General features: G+C 41.7%; 1 protein-coding gene across 3 annotated transcripts in view; it reads left to right on the plus strand.

Annotated features, from left to right (window-relative positions):
* Nucleotides 1-13174, plus strand: part of PPP1R17 (protein phosphatase 1 regulatory subunit 17) — a 33875-nt gene extending 20701 nt beyond the window's left edge. For 2 of the 3 annotated variants that reach the window (XM_019508997.1, XM_019508999.1), the window contains one exon: nucleotides 8899-9161. In XM_019508997.1, the coding sequence (XP_019364542.1) occupies nucleotides 8899-9146 (248 nt within the window). In that variant the 3' untranslated portion in view covers nucleotides 9147-9161. Of the gene's footprint in view, nucleotides 1-8898; nucleotides 9162-11341 lie in introns of those variants that run through there. The other variant, XM_019509000.1, reaches the window with a different exon arrangement.
* Nucleotides 13175-13463: the final 289 nt, after the last annotated feature.

Raw genomic sequence — 13463 nt, forward strand, 5'->3', positions numbered from 1 at the left:
GGGTGTGGGTTGGTGGTTGGGGGGGGGGGGGGGGGCCGACAGGAGCTACCCAGCTCCAAACCTAATGCTAAATGTTTCATAAATGAAGATACCTCCAACAAAAATGAAAAAGCCAGGTTTTTGGTGATACCTTTTATTGCACCAATTTTATATTTGGGCGAGATGTAAGACAAGTTTTGAGCACAAAGTGCCCATCAGATCTTGTCTACCACCTTTCTCAAGAATACAGGTGATCTGATAAAAAATACCCCCACAGAAACCATGCTTCTTGCATATTTCCTACATTTACACATCTGAAAAGGGCCCCTTCTATTATACTGCTCCTTACTGCGGCCCCAGCTCAGCAAAGCACATACTTAAACCTGGTATACACATTTGTACATGCATCCACACAAACAAGCACACATGCACACACAAAAAGCAAAGGAAAGCAAAATGACTGAAAAGAATGGTAAATACTTAAAAATAGTTAAAAACAGCCTTGTAGAAATGAAGTAACTTCAGACTGGGATTTTAATGGTATTTGTGTGGGGAGCTGCATCTTGAAAAAGCTCTGTCATGTACTAACTGAAATCAGTTGTACTGAGCAGAGGTCATGTTACATAATGCCAGCCAATTAGACTTAATACACTGAATGAAGCAGACTTCTTGACTCCGAGTGATTTCTAAAAATGGGGTACCCTTAACTATGGTATGCTAGTTAGTCACTGCAGATCCAATACACAGAAACATTTTTAAATACTGTATTGACCCCAGATAATTATATAAATATATAAAAAGGAACATTCTGCACTACTCGTGGAAAGCTCTGTCAGTCCACATGTCAGCACAAGGCACCTCTGAGACTAACTGAACATTACCAGTTAGTTTACTTAATACATTAGCTATACACATTTGAAATTGTGTAGTGTGTTAATGTTGTTTGGGGGTCAGGCCTGGGCTCCAGGGAGCGGGGAGGAGCTGTGTCAGAGTGGGGGACAGGTCCCAGCTTCATGGAGCTTGGGGTCGCAGCCCAACTCAGTAGCACTGGTTTGGGGTGATGCCCTATGCTTGAGCGGCAGTAGCACCCTAAGCTCTCCTCTCACTTTGCCTGCTGAGGGGATGGGGGAGCTCCTTGTCCCCAGTCCTGGTGCTGCTCAGCTCCCAGCTCCCCCCACAAGCATGGGTGGGGAGTGGAAGATGACTAGGGCATGTGCTGCACAGGCAGCAGCAGGGCTGAGGGGTCAAGGAAGCTCTGTCCCTGGGCCAGCAATGCAAGGACAGAGAGCGTCCCCATCCCAGTGCTGCTCATCTCCTGGCAGGACCTGGGAGCTGAGCAGCACAGGGAACGGGAACAGAGAGCTCCCCCATTCCCTCAGCAAGCAAAGTGAGGGGAGAGGTCAGGGTGCTGCTGATGCTCAACCATGGGATACTGCATCAAGTCAGTGCTGCTGGGGCAGGCTGAGATCCCAAGCTCCCACTGTGCCTAGGCTGACTGGGAGCAAATTGCTTCTGGTCAGCATCTACACATGCTCTACTGCACAGTAGCTAATGCATGGTTAATCTAGTACCTGTATTTCTTGGTACTAGTAAACTTCACATTAGCCTAATTTACTGTGCAGTAAGTCCTGCACACTTGTAGACGCTGATGCTTTATTGTGCATTAGATTATTCTAATGCACACTAAAGCATCTCATGTAGACATGCCCAATGTTGAGCAGTTGGAATTCAGATGCTGGAAGAGGCAGTCTTATGCCTAGTTCTTGGCTCTGAGGGATTATTGAACAACAAGCTATTTAGATGCTTACAAATGCAGATAAGTACGCAGGGAGACCACAAAAGTACCTAGCAGGTTAGCTGCTTAGTTGCTGTAACCAGCTAGAGTCAGATGCCTATCCTGCTTTGTAAACCTGTTGGGAAGTTTTCTGCAGTAGAAACATAGGACTGGAATGAATCTTCTGAGCCATCAAGTCGGGCCCCCTGAATTTGGAGCGTATCATTAACTAAATAAATTCCCCAAATCACCACTTCAAACCCTCACCAACTACAAAGAACAATATCCAAAGTACTGGAACACCTTCACATACCACTAGGAAAAGCAGGGGAGATGAGAGTACTGCCAGTGCCCCAGCACTGAAAGAACAGGGAAGTAATAATTACTTAATAAATGCTCAGAAGCTAATATATACTCAGAAAGGTACCCCAGTACCTTTGTAAATCTAACCCCCTCCTAATTAAGCCCCCAGTCCTGCACACATTGGCAAACACAGATGGGTAGCTTTACCCACATGAGCAGTCTCATGTAAGTGAGTGCATCTGCTCATGTGAATAAAGCTATACATAAGTATGTTTGCAAGATCAGAGCACTGAGCATGGGAAATACTAAAAAAACCCTAATATCCATGAGCTTCCTACAAATTAGCCTTCATAAACATCCACTGGCTTCCCCTCAAATAAAGCTCAAAATGACTCAAAGGACTGGCCCTTCAACTGAATTAAAAAAAAAAAGTTTTGAAGCATTGTATTTGTAAACACTTCTGTTCCTTTTCATTAAAATGTTTTAGTAAACATGTGGGGGAACCAGCAATTTTTAAGTCAATATTGGAGCACATTCATGGAAAACAGATTTCAGATTTAGAATTACAGTAGTTGCACTGGACTCCTGATGAGCTTCTGCCCATTCACTGAAGGGAAAGAAACATATCACATGACTTGTGCATCCAGCTGCAAAAACTCCAACTTGAAATTTGCCATGTGGAACAACTGTAATGAACTTCTCATGTAAAAAGGACACAGACAGAGACTTAATGGGGGAGACCATTTGGTAAATAATTTCAAATAGCAAATAAGGTGGGGAAAAACCTGTTTCATAAAGATTAGTTTGAAAGCAGAAAGAGAGGCAACATTTCTCACAGTGTTTTAAATTAATGATTCACCTGTCCCTATATTACTTTGAAAATACAGTGCTTGGGACTTAAACTCCACCCTGACTTGCTATCTTTTTTTTTGAGAAAAGCTAAGGGCTTGTCTTAGCCCAATAATATTTCTGAACCTGGAGGCAGCATTCTTCCTTGAACACTTTTGAGCACCTTTTGGAGCCCCTCTGTGTCACTGGAGCTGCATACAGAGACCAAAATGGGGAGGAGGAGATCTCTCTTTTATAAAGTGCTATATATTAAGTGAGAGGTATTTACTAGTAGTATAATAACTACTAAATGTGGTGAGATGAAGAGTTTTAAAGAGCAACAGAAAATGCTCTTGTTTTTAGAAACCTGGTATAACAGGGCACCACAGGGGCAGGTCACTGGCTCAACATTTGTCATGCAAGTTCAATTTGTGGTAATGTCCATTATTTTGTTAATTTAATCCTTGTCGCTTTAACCTTAGTGATCTCTAGTGGGCACATAAGTGGGACACAAGATGTTTAGAGGCACTTTAAGGATCTTCTTTCCTTAGAAGAATTAGTCCTTGGTTCTGATGAATTTGGAAGTGACTGAGGCAGTTAATGAATGTTAGATGATAATAGAAGCATTTTATGATGATCTCTATAAGACTTGCTAATCAAGAACTACTAAAGGGAATATAGTAATAAAGAAAAGGGCAGTGGCCTTGATATGTGTTACAGAAATCAGAGCCCTTGACAATATGACTGATGATAATACACACTCACACACACACAGACCCCCTTGATCCTCTATGAAATCAATCACAACGGCTTGGTAATTACAATCTCCTTTTGAAATCAACATTCCCAGCTGTCTTTCTGTGGGTACTTACTCCTCCAAGGAGGACATGATTCATTTTCACAACAGAAAATAATCCCTAATGCATATCATGCTAGGGTGCCATGGCTAGGGTGACTTGCATGCTTAGTTGTCACTGAGCCTTGTCTTATTCTCTGCCCTTTCAAGGATGCATAATTTACAAAAATCTACTGTGTGCACTGTGGGTGCCATGCTTAAAATGAAAGAGTGACTCACTGTGGCAAAGGACTCATCCAGAATTTACAACTTGTTTACTTTCAGGGTTATTCTACAAGGCAGCAGACAGAGAATAAATAAAACCAGCTCTTGCGGGACTGCTGTGCAAAATAAAATCTCAATTATAGGCTTGGAGACCTGAGAAGCCCCAGCACAGTTATGGGCATCAAATAAAAACAAAAGGGCTGTTCAGTCCCCAGCTGCCTGTATTGGTGTGTGCTGCCCAAGGAGCACACACAGTTCTTCATCATTCACTCATTATTTTTAATGTGTCTCCATCCTAGTCACTACCAAAGGCCAATGCTTCTGATGCTACTAGCAGCAGTGAGAAAGACTAGCTGCTTTAACTAATAGAGCTTAATTAACAGATTTTAATTTTTGCCAATGGCTGTCTGCGCAAATGCATATCACATAGTATGTGTTTACACAGTAAAGTTGCCATACCCAGAAGCAGGGCCTTCTAGCCATGTTGTTTCATACAGACTTCAGAAGGTAACTTCAGGTTATTTAGCACTGCTGAGAGGCAGGGATAGTTAGCCTCTTCCATGCCCATCTGTGACACCACCTGGACATAGTTTTGCTTCTTTAGGCTTAGCTCAGAGTAACACAGCCTCCCAAGTACAGTGAGTTTATTAAGTAGATGGGCCATGCATATGTGTGAAAGTGAGAGGCCTTGCCTTTTTCCTCCACTTTTCACCGGTTGTCTGACCACTTGAATCAGTCCTGTTCTGGACAGAAATGATCCAGCGATGTGCCAGACTGAACATCCAAAGTGAACTTCTTACTGAATTGAACAAGTCCACTCCCGGAGTGAGGGCAAGAAGGCAGGAAGTAGAATGATGTTCATTGTGTTTTATATCTTCCAGACACTTGGTATGTGTTTCCCTTCAAACCTTCTGTGAGGTACATGGATAGTTACAGATGGGAAACAGCGGTACGGAGAGATTAAGCATTAAGATCAATGCTAGAGCTCACAAATAGAAACCAAGCATCATGATGCTCCATCTTGGTCTAGAGCACCACATCCTGTAGCAATGAGTTATGCAAAAATTCAGTAATGTCCAGAATGGTTGTATTACAACGTAAAGACCTCATGAAGATCCAGGGCCTCACTGTACCTAGGCATAGAAAGAAACAGTTTTGCCTGGAAGAGGTCACAACAACAACAAAATGGGGTAGGAGACAGAAAATATTATTCTTGCCAATTTACAGATGAAAACCCGAGTCACAGAGACATTACTCCTATTTATATAAAAAGAAAAATGATAGATAGTGTGTGAACCACCATCGGAAGGTGTCAGCTATTGGATAGCTAAATAAATTTAATCAGCCAATATGTTGGGCTCCTAATGGGAGACAATATAGCCACAATTCAGATGTGGCTTTTTCTTCAAAAGACAGTTAAAAGTGGTAGATCAGATTTAGGCTTACTTAGGCTTATACCAACATTTGAAACATTCTTTGTTGCCATCCTCAATTAACACCATAGGCAATTAACCCTAAGTGTTTCTGAAGCGGCCTTTCAGAGTGAGGGTTTTGACAAGAATGTAAATACAAGTGTAACTATAGTGAAATTCTTCCTGAAGTATAGCTACTTAAAATTGCTAATGGGAGTAAAGATCATTATAAGAATAGTCTCAGGCACTTATCCTTCCCTTTGCTCATTGATCTGTAAGTGTAAAAGCTTAACCAGCTCCTTCAGGACTCCCCCTTTATAAGGAAAGTAAGGAACCACTCAAGGGATGCATCTACATGAGACATTTATGGTGCAGTAGACAAATTAGCTGTGCAGGAAATGCCATGTATCTACATGTGCGCCCCTATTAGGCTGGAGTAAACTAATTGACTCCACAGCAGGATGGTATTTGTAAATACAAACATTATCCTGCTGTTGAGTTATTCTACTCCACAGCAGTGTATGCGTAGACACTACCCTGGCTGGCTGGGGCATGGGGATGGTTCAGTGCAGGGACTGCCAGCTGGTTAGCCTCATGCTGAAGCACCCTCATGCCCCATTCAGCCTCTCCACAGCCAGTTGAGCTGAGAGGAGCAGCCCTGGGCTGGCAGGCTGACCCTCTGGGCCCTTTGCCAGCCAGGACTGCTCCAACCTGGCTCAATGTGCTGCAGTTATGGGTGCCCATGAAGATGTGGTGCCTGGAAGCAGTCAACTACAGAGCAATAAGCTCTGGAGTTTGTTCATGTGCATTAACTGCATGTGTAGATGTGCCCAAGGAGTACTACACCCACCCCATCCCAGCCCCAGTTCAAGAAGTGTGATTGGAAAACTCTACCATTCTGCCAGAAAAGCTTTTCAAGCTACAGGCAGGTAGATGTACCCCTGAGAAATGCTGAAGATACTCCACATTTCACTACAGACCACTAAGGATATGGCTGATCCAGAAGACACAGAGTTAACTTGCAGCCACTTTTGCCTTTGCATCCTCCCTCTGAGGTCAACTGAGTGCAGCTCTGGCAAGGTTCTGAGTTTGGACCTTTGACACTGAAATACTCGATGGGCCAGTTTTGCACTGGAGATTTTTCACCAGTGCAGGGTTCTGGGGCAAAATGCTACTACAACTTCTGATTTATACACTGCTTTACATAGTAAAAGTTCTTGGCAGACATGTGTATGATAGATGATCTGTCACCTGCAGAACATATATATGGGATATTCTGCATGATATAATGCTCGTTATACCCTCTTGGGGAAAATTAGGCAAAAAGCCACAGTGATTTGCTTGGAGTCAGGAACAGCACACAGGTGTTCCTAAATCCCAGACATCCACTCATTTCTGTAGGCTACACTGGCATGTGTATTTTCAATCCACATTCTGTCTGGAAAATCCAGACTTCCCACCATGATTATTTGTTGTGGCCATCCCCACTGTTGCTCCAGATTGTGATGACCATCTATGCCCCTTGTGGACTTTACACTTAAGACATGTCACATGATTAACCAGTCAATCATATTTTAAGTCAGGCATTCATTCAATTAAATAGTGCAATAAACAGGAAGTAAGCCACAAATTATTACACAAAAAATGTGCAATAATATTGTAGCTGGTTCCCATCACACCTTAAATTGAATGTGTGGCCAGCACTGGAGCCTTGAAGGGCTCTGATATGCTCCTGAGGTTGGGAGCACTGGTCACCTGATTAGGGCTCCCTGCCATGGGATTGTATGGAGCGCTTGGTTGCCGTGTGGTCTCATGGCTGAGAGTCCTAATCAGCTGACAGCCAAGGGCCCCACAGAGGGGAACCTCAATCAGCTGACTTGTGTCCCTAGCCACAGGAGCACCACTTGACCTCGGGCTCCCCCTGCACTGGCAATATGGTGCGACTGGGATCTGATACCCAATCTGAAATCACGCCTCCTGCTATGCATGTGTCATGACAGAAGGCATGATTGCTGGGATCAGGGATCAAATGCCATCATGCCTTTAATTGAACATCTGTTAGTAATCCTAATGCACTGTTTACGGTTGTTTGGTTTTTAGATGGAAACAGCAGTGTATTGGACAGGGGTACAGATCAGATTTACAGTTTCATTTTCCTTTTATACTATGCAAATTTTAGGTGTCCTGTCACTTGGTGGACTTCTTATCCCCAAGGGTGGTGCATAGCCTCTCTATACACTGCATGAGGAGCCTGGGCATGTCTGCACCATGGCCACAGCAGGTTCCAGGAAGGAGAGGGCCAAGCATGCCCCTCCTACACCCTGCATACCTGCATTTGCAAATACACTTCAGACCTGAAATTTGCCATTAAGACCACTCTGGACTCATCCCCAGCAACTGCTCTCGAGCATGCTGGAAACCAAGGGCTCAGAACAGGTTTGGAGGAATGGATCCAGAGCAGTCTGATAGTGAACTGTGAGATTTGGAATGTACTTGCAGGTGGCAAGGAATAGGCCAGACATACTCACAATCACGCCTTTCCTCACTGAGACCCACCCTTGCTGCGGTAGGGACATGCCCTTAGGAGGCCAAGAATGGGGTCCACAAAGGCCAGAATGTTGAAACTGTGATTAGGTCACTCATCTGGGAAGGGGAGACCTGGCTTCCAGTTGGTGTGGCAATGAATAATTATTTTGCAAAGTAGAATATATTGAACAGGAGATATTGAGGAAATCCTTCCCAGAATTGCCTATAGTCTGATTATTACAATGCTGCCCTGGGAAATAGCAGCTGTAGATTTAAATCCCCTCAGAGAAGGAAGTCACAGAGCCAATCTGTGGTGAAATAAGAATTTCAGCCAGGTCACCAGAACAATTGGATCATCTTTACATAGCAAATATAATGCACGGGGCATTTGGGAAAATATGCAAATATAAAGGAAATAAATATGCATGTCTATATTTTGTTTTGTTTGATATAAATAGAAATAGAAGTCTGGATAGCAAATAGAAATATTTCCTGTACAGATCTGAAAATGTCATCCCTGCCACTAATTTACAGCATCAGCTATGCAATGGTTATTTGAAAAAATACACCACAGTGGGTGTGTCTACGTGAGACGTTATGCCACCATAGTGACAAAATACGGCAACATAGCCTCAGCAGGCACTAACTATGATACTGCTGCTACTGTGCAGTAGGGTTGGAAACAACCGGTGCACCACTGGGACTGCACAGTACCAGTGGGTACCGCACAGTCATTTAGTACTTGCTTTAGCACAGTCCAACTATACAGTCAAGGGCACATGTAGACATGCCCACAGTGTTTCAAAATTATGTAAAAAGAACTAGCTTCCCTTCAGTCCCTTGAATTGTTGCTCTTTTACAGTAAAATAAGCTGAACAGTAAGAAAGCAGGACCTGAGTTAAATTAATAACACTTTTGGTCAGCAAAGCATGTTCATAACTTATCACTTCTTGAAGAGAATCCAGAGCTGAAGAATGCCTTTCTGCGTGGGATGGCTTCTTTTGCTCTATTTTCAGACTTCATGACATATTTCATTATGAGAGGGCTTTTAACACAGAAAGAAGGAAAACAAGTTGGTTTGACAGAACAACGTGGCATGCTGAAGTGCAACAGCAGAAACTTGATTTCAGGTGATTTTCTTGACCTCAAGTCATGCTTTCCCTCATCCTGTTTTTGGAATATATTAAGCAACACACCAAGAAAGGTGGATGTAAAACATTTTTTAGAAGCCATTTGTTGGTTTTTACTGGAAATGGACAGTTAAGCAAAAATAAAATTCATCCGTTTGCCCATTCACACTGGACCTAATGACTGGTTTCATCCATTCCATTTTAAGAAAGTTATTTTTAATTTTATTTATTGTACTCTATTTTGGTATCACTGTAATACATAAATGCCTCATGTGTTGTTGAGATCAGATTGTTCTAAGCACTATTTATAGACATAGGAAGAGACAGTTTATATTCTGAGAAGCTTACAATCTACATAGAGAAGCCAGAAAGTGGACAAAAGATAGGATACACAAGGATCCCCATTTTACAGGTCAGATGGAGAGACACAGGGTGCATCTACATGAGACACTACTGTGCAGCGGTTACTGTGCATCTGTTTAGTACTTATGCATAAGTAAGTACTAAATAAATGTGTAGTAACCAGAGTTACCAGCAAACATCTTTTAAGTGACATTACTGAGCAGTAGCCTAATAATACTACAGTCACATATTAGCACTGCTCATGTTGTGACATGCTACTGCACAGTATTATTTGGCTACTGTGTGGTCAGCGTCTGATGTAGACATGCCCACAGACACGTTATGTGGTAGGCTATATAGCAAGTCCACAGCTGACTGAACACAGATCTCTTAAAAACCCTAACTCTCATGCCATCTTTCTTCTTGTTGTCATGTCATATAGGTAGGGCCCTACCAAATTCATGGCAGAAGCAGGCTGTGCTGCAGCTCCTTTAATCTTGTAGGATCCCCCATGCACACCCCACCCTCGCTGATTGGTGGAAAGGCCCCACTTGCAGCATGCTCCTGATCAGCAGGGAAGGGAAAACCAGTTTTAAATGTGGCATCATTTTTGCCTCCCTGCCAGTCAGCAGCAAGCAGCAGGGTTGCCAGGGCCCCTTGGCCAATCAGTGTTGAGAGGCCAAAAATGGCATCATGTTTAAACCACAGTTTTCGCCTCCTCACCGTTCAGGAGCAAGCCACAAGTGAGGCCCGTCTACCAATAAGCAGTGGAGGGGCACATAGGATTAAAGAAGATGCAGCTCAGCCCAGTTCTTCCATGAATTCAGTAGGGCCCTACATATTGGTACAATAACAGCCGGTCAACAACCAGGACAACTGCCCAGGGCCTTACTAAGCTAACATGCAAATCCCATTCAAAGTGTAGATGAGTAGAGAGAAGGGTCCATGCTTTAGCCTCTGCCCCAGCCCCCAACTTGTGTAAAGCTGGTGCTGGATACAATATTTTTAGTGATATACCTGAATGTGTTCAGCACTGATCCCAGTTCATCTTTTTTATTTACAACTTGCTGACATTAGGACTACATGAACACATTTAAATAGCCTGGGAGAATTCTCCCAGGTTTGCTCTCCTGGTAGAGAAAGTTACCCAAGCTGCATTTACAGACATTTGAATGCTGAGGCCCCAAGGAGTGGAGAGCTTACAGTGCTGACATTGTACAGATGGGGGATGATAAGGTGGTGATGGGGGAAGCTGCCCTGTGCACATATCTCAGCCTGTTCTGTAGACTTATTTAATCCTCCTTGTGACAAATGGCAGCAGTGCAGAGGGCAGCTCTGATTGGCTGACCCAGACTGCTCAGGGTCACCTGGCATTTCCCTAAAGCACAATGCGGGGATTGTGAAAAGGATGCGTTCTGCTCTCTGCTGGAGCAGCAGAGTCCAACGAGATTTTGCTGGAATCTTGAACAGCAAAATCTAAACAAAATTTTCAAATTAAAACATCCTACACAACCACAATTACCAATATGTAGAGAGATTAAAATATTATTCAGGAGAGTAAGTATATTGCTTTGCCTAACATACTTTTTACAAACAGTTCAACTCCCTAGAATAAACAGCAGTGGGCTTGCTGCTTCAACAATGTGCTGGTTTTGTGGATGTACAATTGTTGTTATTAGAATGTGTTCATTTAGCATTTCTTAAACTGAAGTGCAAACTTATAGAGGGTGAATGAGAAGGAAGAATGGAAAAACTGAAGAAAGGAATAGGGAAACCATAAATGAAGGAAAGAAAGGAAGAGAAAATGGCTCCAGTGTGATTGCAGTAACATAAAGCTGACTTTCTTATTAGCCATAATATAGAATCCTAGGGTTACACAGCTGTGTAAGATACTGAAAAAGGGCTTTATGATCCAAAAGATTTTGAGACTCACTTTGTTAATTAAACATTTTTCTTCTTTTGGTTCCCCCTTCTCCCTTCTTTTAAGGTATTAAATTGCTTAGAGAAGAGAAGCAGACAGTGATTGTGGAAGATGAAGAAAAAGATGGAGAAAAATTCCCTGTTTAAGATGACTGCAATATCTCCAACCTATTGTACATAATTCTGGGTAATTCAAAAGGGCAGCATATAAAAAATCTGTTCATTTTTATAAATACTTTTCTTAAGCATCACTGCATTTAAGCTAGAACCAACTGCTTATCTGCACTTCATGGCTTGTTGGAAGAGACTGAAGTCAATGAATTTGTAATTAGGGTTGGAAGAAATGTATCAGATAATTCAGATCAAGATCCTGATTTATATGGGATTTTTCCATATGCTGACACTATCTAAACTGAAGCCTACTTTTGCATATCTGTTATGGTAACAGTTAACGTAAGGAAGGAGCTAGCCAACCAGGCATTAAAAGTAGCACTAGTGGGAGAATAGGACAGAGCTTTAAACCTCAGTTTCTTTTGTTAGGCTGGTTACTGTTGTTTTTTTCTCACAGAAGGACAGCAGTGGGCAGAAGTAAGCCACTACCTGCTCCACTTGGCTTAAAATCCTAACGTGTGTTTCCATCCTAATTCTTCATTTCATTACACTTGTTTTACTCTGCTGGCATATCACGGACTGCAGCAAAACCACAGTAGTACAAAAATAGAAACTCAAAATCCCTTTCAGACATCACATGCATGGCCAATACAAGTAGATTATCTGTATTCGTACTTATATTCTCCTTCATTACAGGCTTTGAGTTTATTCTAATACTAAAAATTAGTACCCCATAAGGGCCATTATTTTAAAAATCTTTAACATTAGAGTCTAGTGCTCTCAGAAGAGAAACTTCTTAGAAATGTAACAGTTGTCTTTTGTACTAACATATAGTATTGACTCTTTTCTTTTAGAGATCTTTTTCCAGAGTTGGTGGAATAAGAACTAGTTGGGTAGTGGATCTTTTTAAGCTATATGTTTTCTTTTGATAAGCTCTCTTGACTTGCTCCTAACCTTTCATTAGGAGGTGCTGTAAAGAGTAATACTCATGCTGGAGAATTCAGAGATGTAATGAAAACAACAGCATCTAATAGACTTTGTGTGTTACATGATGCAACAATCATTTCATATTTTTGTATAGCTTAATTCATACAAAAATATATGACAGTGCTTCACAGCCTACTATAATCTGTAGAGTTCATTAAAATATAACTGGTTACCAACAGACTGGCACACAAGACAAACCAGCTCTTCATAAAAAAAGGGTGGTGTCATGAACAGGCATTCACCCTATACAAAGAAACAGCACTAACTAACACTGATTTGTCCCTCATTCAGTCCAGGAGGGTTCTCAGCAGAGAGGTCAAAGACTATCAAGTCTTGGAGGCTGAATTCAATTAGCCTTTTAATGCCCAACATATTTCCTTCAGGAAAAGGACTAAGAAACATTAATGAAGAGATGCAAGAAACACTGTAACATTTCTACTTCTACTGAACCTGGGATTGTAGATTCCAGAACTATCTATCCAGTGTCTTTCATAAGCATTCAGTTGATTATACAATATACTAGATTCAAAGTATTATTTGCATAGTGAATCAATGACAATAGTGAATAATTACATAGCTAAACATGCAGTGTACAAAATATTTAGCACCCACAGATTTTCAGTGACATCCTATTTTATAGATGAAATAAAAAATAGTTAGATATTAACAAAAAAAAACCACACCCCAAATGATAACATTATTACAGCAAAAGCATGTCATAGGTTATGCTTTGCATACAATTTTAATTATTTCTGATATATTCTATCTATGGAACTAATACACTTTTGTTTTTGAGCTACTACTAAGGAGGTCTTGGTTGTTGGGTTTTTTTTAAATCAAAGATACTTTGTTCTAAGTAGTTAGTGAGAAATACTAAGAGTTAGTCCATATTTGTAGCTTGTCTTTTCCCTTAATATAACAAACCTTTTCCATGCCTTGTCTGCCTCTGTCAGTGTGGTAATAGTATCAGTTCCTAGAACACACTCAATTAAAGTAGCCAAAGCAGTGCTGGAAACTTCATCTACAAAGCTACATGTGGCCAGCTATGGAAACTCGGGACCATATATACATTTATATAGGGGGTGGATGGT

This window comes from Gavialis gangeticus, unplaced genomic scaffold (assembly GCF_001723915.1).
Source record: "Gavialis gangeticus isolate Ggan-Ray unplaced genomic scaffold, GavGan_comp1, whole genome shotgun sequence".
Classification (NCBI taxonomy): Eukaryota; Metazoa; Chordata; order Crocodylia; family Gavialidae; genus Gavialis; species Gavialis gangeticus.